The sequence below is a fragment of the Phyllostomus hastatus genome, unplaced genomic scaffold (genome assembly GCF_019186645.2).
Source record: "Phyllostomus hastatus isolate PE091 unplaced genomic scaffold, TTU_PhHast_1.1 phas_scaffold_317, whole genome shotgun sequence".
Classification (NCBI taxonomy): Eukaryota; Metazoa; Chordata; class Mammalia; order Chiroptera; family Phyllostomidae; genus Phyllostomus; species Phyllostomus hastatus.
In genome coordinates, this window is record NW_025334023.1 from 2,893,592 (window position 1) to 2,905,690 (window position 12,099).

General features: G+C 37.3%; 1 protein-coding gene across 3 annotated transcripts in view; it reads right to left on the reverse strand.

Annotated features, from left to right (window-relative positions):
* Positions 1-12,099, reverse strand: part of C2CD3 (C2 domain containing 3 centriole elongation regulator) — a 125,301-nt gene that overhangs the window by 62,914 nt on the left and 50,288 nt on the right. For all 3 annotated transcript variants that reach the window (XM_045817816.1, XM_045817815.1, XM_045817817.1), the window contains exons 15-20: positions 10,325-10,476; positions 7,944-8,190; positions 5,291-5,471; positions 3,418-3,601; positions 2,182-2,354; positions 557-680 (exon numbers count right to left, since the gene is read on the reverse strand). In XM_045817816.1, the coding sequence (XP_045673772.1) occupies positions 557-680; positions 2,182-2,354; positions 3,418-3,601; positions 5,291-5,471; positions 7,944-8,190; positions 10,325-10,476 (1,061 nt within the window). The remainder of the gene's footprint in view (positions 1-556; positions 681-2,181; positions 2,355-3,417; positions 3,602-5,290; positions 5,472-7,943; positions 8,191-10,324; positions 10,477-12,099) is intronic.

The following is a 12,099-nucleotide window of genomic DNA, read 5'->3' on the forward strand; positions in this document are numbered from 1 at the left end:
GACTAACAAGAAGAGATGAAGTCATAAAGATAATGTGGCCAGACCATGGAGGGTCTTACAGTCATTTTAAGGAGTCTGGCTTTTATTTACTATGAATGAGATGGAAAGCCATTGGTGTGTTTTAAGTAGTGTGTGTCAAGATCTGACTTAAATTTTCACAAAATTACTGCCTTCTGTATTGAGAACAGACTTGAAGGGGAACAAGCTGGAGAAATAGACGTCGGTACTCAGAGACAGAACATGAGATTACAGGAGAGTTGTCATGATTGGTCCTGGCATGTTTTGAGGGTGGTGGGCATAACTGTGGAAATAAGTGAAGTAGTTAAATAAGGTCGAGGATGAAGTTGTTAGACAAAGTTAAGTTGCTAATAACAGTTAGAAATGGCAGTTTGCCAGTGATTTACTCATATATTCTTAAATGCTATCTTAAAAAAGAAAAAAAGTTGTTAATGAACTGGAAATTGTACATAAGAGAGTTCTGTGTATCTGAGCATCACATATGTTGTGGACTGCAGTGCCAAACCATTTGAGGATTGCTTTTCTAAGGGGAACTTACTTGGCTGCTGCTTGCAGACCACAGGCTCTGATAATCTGGACCGAGATAGAGACAGCTCGGGCAGCAAGAACTCCCTCTGCTGTCCTTGGAGAGCGCCTGTACCTTAAGCTCACATCTAGTAAACCTGAAGAATGAGGATAAAAGGAAAAAAGATTAAAAAGATGGGCGGGAAGAATCTCTGCTCTATCAAACCTAAGTCCTGGTCAGGAAAGAAGAAAGAGAATAAGCACTTTAATCCCAATGAACACTAAGGGGCCTTAGCAGTGAGAGAATCTGTCCATGGTCAGAATCACACTATATTATCATACTGAAGGTTTACTAAAGACATAACAGTAGTTACTACTTTCTCTATATATCCAAGAATCTATGGTTCAGAGATTCAATAGCCTGCCAAGATTAGATAACTATCAGAGGCAAAAGTTACTTCCAGATTTTCTAAACTTCCGGTTATTTTTACAGAATTAGGATGGCTCCAGCTTTTCTTCTTTTTAAACCTTTAAAAGGTTTTCATACTCTTTTACTTCTGTCATCCTCCTGCCACCACCACTTGAAACACTCTTTATATGTCACCTTTTTTTTTTTCCAAATCTACCATCCCACTATCACATTTCAGGGAATGCTTTAAGGAACAATAGAACAAGCTGATCAGTGAGCATTAAGAGGAACAACTGAATCTTAATCATGGCAAGATAAAACCTTTTGTTTTGGCAGATACTCCCCAGATTGTACAGTAATATGACTTAGGAGGCTAATATTAGTTTATCTATTATGTACTAGGAGGGTAGGTCATCCTGCTGGAACCATTAGAATATAATTCACAACCTCAACTTGAGCAAAAAGGAAAAAGGACTTGTGTTGTCATGGACTACAGTGTGGTGAGTGCTGAGGGGAGGTGGTATAAGGTGACTGAATGGTAATGGAAAAAATTCAATAAAGATTAAATTAATCCCCCCCAAATACCTCAAATTCTAAGTAATTCCTTCCAATCTAAATTCTAACCTTCTCCTTCCTTACTGTGAATTCACAGTTCATGCTAATTATTTCCACCAATCCCACATCTACTTATGTTGCTTTGAAATAATAATTCTCTGAGTATACCTATATAATACTTAGGATTTATTTATTCTATTTTATTTTTTAAGATTTTATTTATTTTTAGAGAAAGGGGAAGGGAGGGAGAAAGAGAGGGAGAGAAATATTGATTGGTTGCCTCTCACACACTTCTAACTGGGGACTCTGCCCCGCAACCCAGGCATGCACCCCAATCAGGAATCGAATCTGTGACCTTTTGGTTTGCAGATGATGCCCAACCCATTGAGCCACACCAGTCAGGGCCAAAATACTTAGGATTTAGGTTGCAAGGGCTTATTAAATAATTGCTGAAGTTAAAAGTGAAACGGGACAAGCAACATTTATATAGACTGTCTGCGGAACTATGAATTTTCTAAAATTGTATGCTAAATTTGGAGTGTATATTCTACACCAGTTTTTCCAAGAGAAGGTGTCTCACAGTTTTCAGCAGATTCTTAAGAGTTAAGTACTACAAAATGTGAAGAATCATTACTTTAGAAAGATATTTACGTATACTGACTTTGACAGGGAAAGACAAAACAGTCTTCAATTACCTGTTGATTGGTTCCTCAGTTCTTTCCTATTCTCAAGCCTGGGGGTTAAAGGGAGACTAAAGGTCTGTATTCCTACATTCTCACGGTACTGCAAGGTTACCAGGGCACAGATCCTTGATAATGGCAAAGTTCCTCTGGCAACCATCTGGTCTCTCACATTAGGATAATAGTATCTGTAAGCAACAAAAGCACAAGCTGTCAGTTGGAAGAATTAGGCAGATGAATGATTCAGTCTGTCCTAGGGATCAACTTTCAGCATCTAGTTATCTTTGAAGCCTGATCTGTATTTGTGGTATATAGCTGTGGTTGTGTCTGGCTGAATTTACTGCCTGTTATGTGGAGGTGGAACCCCATAAATTATACCCTGTGTTCAGGACAAAACCCAGCTTCCCACAGGCCTTCTGTTTGAGCTATCTGCATCTGGCCTGAACCTATGGGAGTAGCCACTCCTGAAAGCATACACCCTGCAGTAGCACAAGTAGTTCTAGGTGGAGCAGTACCCTCTCTTCTGTGGCTTCAGGCTCAAGCCCCACAAATTTGGAGGGGTAACGAGGATCTGTTAGTACTTACACCACACTATTTCCTTATCTCAAAATATCCCATTCTTAGATTACAAAGTTATCAAACCTAATGTCCACCTGATTCTATTTAGGAAAAGGATTTGGCAAGTGGCTGGTACTCTTCTCTCGTTCTGTTCCTAATGCTGTTTCTTCTCTTTTTAGATTTATATTCTCTTAGTCATTTAGTTGGTTTCTTGGGGCCAGGGATGCAAAGGAGGAGGCTGAACACTATTTTAATGACATTATTTTTCCTGGAAATTGCCAAACTCTGTGGCATAAATGGAGGAAAAAAACAAATTACAAGAAGTGAGTCTGGAAGGCCATTACAGTAATTCAGGCATGATATGACGTGGGCCTGAACTTCATAAGGCAGTAAGATAATCAGAAAAAGGGTGATTGATACATCTGAGAGATAGTAGGAAGTAAAACTGATAGAACTTTACTTATGATTGTTAGTAGTGGTTAGAAATATAAGATATAACTGCTCCCAAGAGCTTAATAGTTTAATAGATTTCAGCAAAATCTGGACAAGAGTTACTAATAAACACAAATAATATAAAGCAGGGCAGAAGGGACTGCTTAGTTTCCTTACAATTCAGCTTAAGCTGGTTATGGGAAGGATGCTCTATGCTTGTGTATTTGCTTCCTAGGCACAGGATTGGGTTCTCCACACTACCTGCACCAGATTTCAAAGTGGACTCCACCTCCAGGCACGAGTGCTTGTGCAGAGAAGGCACTGAGTAGGAGCCTTTGCACTGGAACTTCAGTTGGCAACAGGAGAGAGTGATGGTGCTCACTATTAAAGATGGGATCTGGAACACAGAGTGTGGTTGTAGATCTGAAAGGCTTCAGAGTGAATCCTTTGGAAAAGAAAAACAATTCAGAACAATCCAACACATCATTTTGTGTTTTATATGTAGTAAGACAGTAAGTTAATATATTGTACTATTCAATTGCATCTTCACAATGTTCCTCTGAAGAAAACAAAGCAAATATTATTACTCCTACTTCACAGATGAGGATATGAACGCCTTGAGGTTACATGGTGAACCCAAAGGTCTTAGAGCTAGTAGGTCACAGACCTGGAGCCAGATATATTTTCAGAATGTGATTTCTATCAAAGGTCCATTTCCCTAGTAGCTATGGTATGTACCTAAGGTCTCATCATGATACATAAAGATCACTTTATTGGTGGACAATGAATGGGGGCTCCAATTTCTCTACATCTTTGCCAACACTTATTCGTCTTTTTTCTTCCTTTTTTTAAAAAAAGATCATAGCCATCTTAGTGGATGTAAAGTGGTATCTTGTGGTGGTTTTGATTTTTCAGTCCCCAAATGACTAATGATGTTGGGTATTTTTTCATGTGCTTATAAACCACTTATATGTCTTTTGGAGAAATATCTTCAGCTCCTTTGCTCATTTTTTTTAAAAATTTTATTTATTTATTTTTAGAGAGGGAAGGGGGGGAGATAGAGAGAGAGAAACATCAATGAGCGGTTGCTGGGGGTTATAGCCTGCAACCCAGGCATGTACACTGGTTGGGAATTGAACCTGCAACACTTTGGTTCGCAGCCCATGCTCAATCCACTGAGCTATGCCAGCCAGGGCTTCTTTGCTCATTTTTAATTGGATTGTCTTCTTATTATTGATTTATAAGAGTTCTTTTATATATCCTAGGTACAAGTCTGTTAATGTGAATTGTAAAACCAATACTGGTAGCTCTTCCAGATCATTTGCCAACATGCTCAGAATGGCAAACAATTTGAGTCAGCCAAATTGCTCATTCCAAAATGGGGTAAAAAAAAAAAAAGCAATACTTTGTCTCCTCATTTATAGCTTTCAGAAATGCCCAGAAGATAGATATGACTGGGGACAGTACAGTGTAGTGCAAGAAGCTCTGGCTCTGGGACCAGTGAACAAGGTATGAATGTCAACCTTGGCATTTGTTAGTAGTGAACCTTGTTTTCTCTTTTGTAAAATAAATAGAACTGACCAGAACAAGCTGTTTTCAGGATTTAAGATTATGATCTACTATGCTGTACACCTGAAATTAAACAAAATACTGAATGTAAACTGTAACTGAAAAGTAAAATAAGATTATAATCTATATGAGATATGTATATGTACGTTTCTCCCAGAAGCAATGGTTCAGTATTTTCTAATTTAGTGTTCTTAAAGACCTCATAGAGTATACTTTCATGGATAATGAGAATCAACTGTATGTTTATGTATGGTAAAAGTAGGCATGTTAATGACATAACATGGGACAAGATGTAAGTAATTGATGGATCTAGGTAAAGGGTATAGAGAAGTTCTTTGTACTATTTTTGCAACTTTTCCATACATTTGAAGTCAAATCAAAATGAAAAGTTACAAAAAAAAATTTAAGAAGAGTAAAATAAACACTTCCCCTGCCTTCTGTACTGGCCAGGTAAGAATAGAAACATTGAGGAACATAAAATTCACTCAGGAAAAAAAAAAAGTTCTTAAGTACACCCAATAAAAGAATTATATAAGAATAAGAAGGTCTAATCTCCCAAACTTACCATTTTCAAGGAACTCAGGTCCTTTTGGCATACTGGATTGCGAGTCTTGAACTGGAAAGTAATACTGAACATAACAATCTGCTTCTCCCCAGACAGTTGCCTGAAGAGGGACTAGCCCTTTAACCTTGTCTACATGGAGCTCAAAGTGGTGCTCCATCAGTCCATTTCCTTGGTCTTCTGCCTATTAAAACAGAGACTGTTGAGCTTTAAAGAGTAACTTGCTTAGCATATTTCTGCTTCTCTATGAAATCTGAGTACACATGAAGAAATAGACATAATTAATTAGCCTATATTAAAACATACTTAATTTTCATTGTATATAAATCTCACAACTGCTAACTGTAATCAGATCAAACTAGATTTATTCTAGACTGTTGCGACTGCATCAATACTATAAAATCTATAAATGTAATCTAGTACAATAACGAAACCAAGGGGGGAAAAACATGATTATCTCAATAAAGGCTAAAAAGGTATCTGATAAAATTCAGTATCTGTTCCTAATTCTCAATACACTTAAGAATAAAAGGCCACTTCCTTAATAAAATAAGGAATACATATTTGAAGCAAATTTACTTAATTACTATTTACTTACTTACTATTTTTAATGAAGTAGGTATAATACCCAAACTGTTCATTAATGGTAAAGACTACTTGGGAGGTAGTGAATATACAGTTACAGAAGGTACTTCTACTAATAATTAATAATGTAGTTACTATTTGCTATGAGCCAAGCATTCTATGAAGCCCTTCACTTATATTAGCTAATTTAACATGCATAGCTAGTTACAGTGGAACCAGAGTTTGAACTCAGGTAGTCTGATTCCAGAGCCCAAGGTCTTTACCTCTATTTTATACAGCTTCAGCAGACAATAGGTAACTGACTATTGGGAATATTCAAAGGGGGAATTCAAGATTCAGACGAGGGTTGGACTGATTTTTTTTTAAAGATTTTATTTATTTACTTTTAGAGAGAGGGAAAAGTAAGGATAAAGAGAGGGAGAGAAACATCAGTGTGTGGTTGCCTCTCATGCACCCGCTACTGGGGACCTGGCCTGCAACCCAGGCATGTGCCCTGACTGGGAATCGAACCGGTGATACTTTGGTTCCCAGGCTGACACTCAGTCCATTGAGCCACACCAACCAGGGCTAGACTATATGATTCATACATGTTTAACATTCAATAAAATTGGAACAGAAACTGAATTAGGTCTTTGAAATCTAAAAACATAGGTTAACAATACCTGCTCAAAAACCTTCCTTATGGACACAGAAAACTTACAACTTGATTCCCCAGAAAAGAAAGATATAGGGGAAAAAAGCCTCTCCAAATTACAGCACCTGATCAATTTGACCTTATAGTATTTCAGTAATTTAATAATTCAGTTCTGCAGATGTTGAACTGAATGAGAAAATAATAATTGTATTTGTTGATGACTAATATTTGAAGGATTTCTTTTGTATTCATAGTGAATAACATTTTCTAACTTTCTATACTGTAATGTGAAGGGCAGGTAACACCTAATAAGACTTGGGAATATTATAAATGATTTTTTAAAATGTGTGCTTTTATGTCATTTCTAAATAAAAAGAAAACACTACTATGTATTTATAGATACTAATATACAATAAAAACATAAAAGTTAAAGTTTATAACAAATACACAATAACCTACTAACAGATACTTGCCTAATAGTTCTTTCTTTGTTAGAAATATTAAATTGGTCATTCAGATTCATATTTAAAAAACCATGACATACTTAGATGGTGTGGAGACAGATTTAGCTATACTAGATACCAAGAGACACAAAATGTAAGATATAACAGGACATGGTACAATGGACCTAGAGTCAGAAGACCTATGTTGTCTGAACCCCAATGCTTCCATTCTCAGCAATGGGAACCTGGACAATTAACACAGCCTCTTTGATTTTCTATTTCATCACCTATAAAAAAGAATGACAATGACCCACCTCATATAATTGTAAGGAAAATAAACATGATAAAGTATGTCAAGGTACTTTCTCAATTGTGCAGCACTATACAAAACAAATTACTTTTACGTTCTTAGAAAAGCTAAGAACTTCACTGTGACTTTCCAACGTGGATTTGGTCAAGAAAAGCAGAGTAAGATTTTACCTATAGGTAAACTGGCTTACCTATAGGATCACTCTTCACCCTCGACTCCATTTTTTTCCTCCTGGATTATCTTTAAAAATTCTTTTTATTATGACTATTTTTTTGTATTAAGTTAACAAATTAGAGAATTAAGATCTGGTTGTCCCATTAGATTTTTTTTTTTATAAATTCAAGGTGCTCAGAGGGAAACCAATATCCATTTAAACCATAAAAGGAAAATACCAATGATTCCTTTGATGTATAGGAATCACTGAAGTGCAAGTATGTTCCTTTGTTAAGCCTTTCATGACTGAAATAAGGATTTGGGGCAGTGGTTTCATTAAAATATGCAAGATAAAATGAGATTATGATACTTAAAATTTCCTAAGAGAATGTTCTCATCACACACACACAAAAAGGTAACTAGGTGAAGCGATGGATCATTTCACAACATAAACATGTATCAAAACATCACACAGGTAACACCTTAAAATAAGATTGCGGTTTTGTAAATCATCAAGAGTTTAGTTATTACCATAGCAATGGATGCTTTAGATGGCTGGTCCAGTAAATGGGCTGGCCTAGGGTTGAAGGGAGGAAGTGTTCCTTCTTCATTCTTTAACCTTTGTAGTGCCATTATCTGATCCGAAGAACCCATAGCTAAAAAGACCCGAAGACTCCCGTTTTGCTGGCCTGAGAACACATCAATCACAGGCATGTAGTTGTCAACAGCAACAACTGGGTACTGAGCATCAAGCAGCAGGCAAGAAATCTTGGGATCTCTAAAGGGAAAGAAATTGTACATGAGCAAAAATACAACCATCAGTCATATCAGAATTGCTTCGTTTCTTACTTGGCTCGTTTCCTGCTTGTTAAAAATGGATCTACAACTAGAAAAGTAAAGGTGGTTTGAAAAAACATATGATTCTATCCATAATCCACCAAATAAAAATTACTAAGCAGTTAAGTCCCAAATGTAGCAATTTGAGGGCAGAGGATGTGTTTGATTTCTCTTGCTATCACCATGGTCCTAAGCCTAGTGTCTAGGACCTTGAGCACTATCTCAGTAGAGTTCAGCTGAATTGCATTATTTTATAGGTAGGCAGTGTGCTCAACAAGACAAAGTACAAACTTTGGAGCCTGGCAGATTAGATTTGAATAATATCAATAATACCATCTACTTAGCACTAACTCTGCTAAGTACCATAGTTTTTGGAGCATAGGACACACCTAGGTTTTAGAGGACGAAAATAGGGAAAAAAATTTTGAAGCAAAAATTGTGGTAAAATATTTAATAACATTAATAGCATGATATTTCATCAATGTAAATGTAAACAGAACTCAACAGCAGCATTAACAACCATTATTCCTCCCAAATTTGGGGAGGGAGGGAATGTGCATCTTATAGTATGACAAATATGGTACTTTAAAGTTTCTATAACCCTTCTAACACTGCAAAGGTTGGTATCATCTACTATTAACCAATGATGAAGAGTCCAAATGCTTATTATACCATGCTAAATCTTAGCTCTGCCCCTTACTTACTATATGACACTGAGTGATCAATTTCACCTTTCTAAATCTGTCTTCTCATCTGTAAAATGTAGGTAATAAAACGCCCATCAAGGGGCTATTGTTAGGAGTAAACTGAGATAACAGACATAAAATATCAACTATGATGCTTGGTACATGGTAAGTGCTCAGTCATTGGTACCTAGTACTGTTTTATGCTCTCTCAGCAAAGAATGGGGTCTAAAGAAATAAGAAGAAAAGGGGAATACCAAACCTAAATATAACAACTGAAAAAGGGGAAAAAGCCAAAAGCCTTCAGCTGGCAGTGGCATCCATGGTTACAACAGTATTCCTTAGCCTGACTATGCTTTCCTACGTTACCATTGAGTATTTAACTTTTTACAGAAGGCTTACCCATTTATTTTCTCACTAGATTCTCCCCACTGCTCCAAGAGGGAGATAGACAATCTATCCTCCTCCTTGTTTTACAGATGATAAAAAAAAAAAAAAACCCAAAGAGACTGACTTCTTTAAATTAAAGGACAAGTTTCTTCATTTATAAAATGGGGATAATAATATCTCCTGTAGTTATAGAAAGGTTCACATAAGATAGTGCCCACAATAGCGCTCTTTGTAAAATACTAAACACAGCATTAAAACACAGATCCATGAGAAGGCTGTTAGTAAAGAGGTCAGTGCTAAAATAATTAAAAATTAGCACCTTGAATCAAAACAAAAAATGAACAGTGTGTATTGTGGGTAGAAATTGCCTTCAGATAAATCAATACCCAATCTAGATGTTGGACAGTGACAAGTAAGGTACAGCAATCAAACCTGAAGGTCTGAAAGACAATACTCAGTATAGAAATCTTGCACATAGCTGATGTGAACAATACTAAAGTTTTATGACAGAGAGATAAACCAGTAGTTTTGTGAGATGATAGCCTTTGGCAGTTGAGCTTCTTGGTAAGAAGTGTGGACACTAGATCCAGGCTCTCTGGGTTCTAACCGGTTATACTAGTTGAGATACACACACACACACACACACACACACATATTGAGATATATATACACACACATACATATATATATGTTACTGAACTTTTCTGTGCCTCTGTTAACTCATCTGTAAAACAGGGAAAATAAAAGTTACCTGCCTCAGAATTGTTGTGAGGATTAAATGACTTGATGGGGTAAGGTTCTTAAAAATAGGGCCTGAAACATGGTAAGCAGTATCTATAAGACTGTTTTAACATTGGAGAAAGAGCACAAACTGTGGTGAAACTGAAAAAGTCTTCCGAGGTAGTACTGGGCTAGCCATGTTTGCCAACCAAAAGAATTCTTCTTCAGTCTATACAAAATTAAAGATGTAAAATAAAGAAAACTCTAAAAGGTCCTATTTACTTGAATGACATGTAAAACTGATGGAGAGGAAGTTTCACCAGCCCGAGCAGCTTGTCCTGTCCTGGGCTCCGCACCTTGTTCCAAGTTTCGATTACCATCACATTGTTCTTAAGCCTTTCCAAGCATTTGGGAGACAGAGAGACAGGAATCACCTGGAGACAGGAACAACAAAAAACAAAAGCCTACACCTGAGACAAAATAATTAATTTATACTTTTACTTAACACACATTTTCTGAAAGCCTATTGTGTGGCTTGCACAGTGCTGGGAGCTGAAGACATTAAAATAAAATCCGATTGGCATCCTCAGTCTGAAATGACAGTCTGGTGTCAGAGATCAACATACATAAAGGCCAAATACAAAGTGCCAGGAGTTCTCTGATGGTACAGCTTATACATATAGGCCTTCAGGGACACAAAGAAGGTTGTCAGACATGTCAATCATGGTGCCTGCCAAGCTCGTTCAATCTTTCTTAAGGCAAAATGACCCATTTGTAAACCCCTGATGAAAGACTGATATTTTTGAAACAAAGATGACTACTGACTAGACAAGATTTGAGCACCTGACCAAATGGCAGCCAATCCATTGGTTGGGTGGTATGGCGCAGTGCAAAAAGCTCTGCCCAATAGCAGCTATGGTAAATAGCAAGACCAATAGTTCATCCAGATTTTCAGTGTAAAATTACTCTAGAATTGGCCAGTCAGCTGATGGATGAAAGAAAAAACAGAAATCACAAAGAGAACCGGAGATCCAGAGTCAAGAGCAGGTCAGTCAAATTAACGATAGAATCAAGGGCCCACCGATCTGAAGGACCTACATTTTGACAACTGTAACAGCAGAGGAGAGACAGGCCCTAGTGGTGAAACCAATAGAAAAACACAAGAGGCATAAGGGTGAAATCAGGAGAGCAGATATCCAGAGCAGATCTACTTTTGTGTCCATTTAAGATACTTGAATTACATAAGGTACCCTGAGCACATTTCTGTTCCCTGAAACAAATAAACAAAACAAAACAAACAAACAAACCATAACACATCAACCTAACCTACAAATAGGGAGATTTCAGAAAGAACTTCTGGGAGAAAGTAACCCCAAATCTTAAGGTTAAGTGGGAACTAACTAGTACAAAAAGCTCTGCCTAATAGGAGTCATGAAAGCTGAGAGGAAATTCCAGACAGAAGCACATGTAAAGCAAAGAGGTAGGAAAAGAGAATATTCAGGAAACTGCAAGTAGATGAGCACAGTTGAGGACTACGGAGGGGTGTCCAACCTTTTGGCGTCTTTGGGCCACAGTGGAAGAAGAGTTATCCTGGGCCACACATTAAATACATTGTGACATGTAATCACAGAAAAAACCTCAAATGTTTTAAGTAAATTTATGATTTTTTGCTGGGCTGCATTCACAGTCATCCTGGGCTGCATGTGGCCCATGGGTAGCTGGTTGGACACCTGATAGTGTGAAGGAAAGAGTGGTGAGTGGGAACTAGAGAAGTACAGAGTTCTTAAAGGGTCCTGTAGTTCAAACTAAGGATTTGGACTCTATCCTGAAGGCTATGCAGAAACATTGAAAGGTTTGAAGCAGAGCAGTAAAATATTCAGGTTAGAGTTTTAGAGGTGCACAGAGGAAGGAATGGATAGGTGGTGAACTGAAATAGGTAGGCCAGTCTAAAGGCTATTTAGAATGAGAATGAGGACCTGAATGAAAGCAGTGACAATGAGGTGGGGATTTATTCCAGAGATAATTAAGTTAGCAGTATCTATTGGATTTGGTAAAAA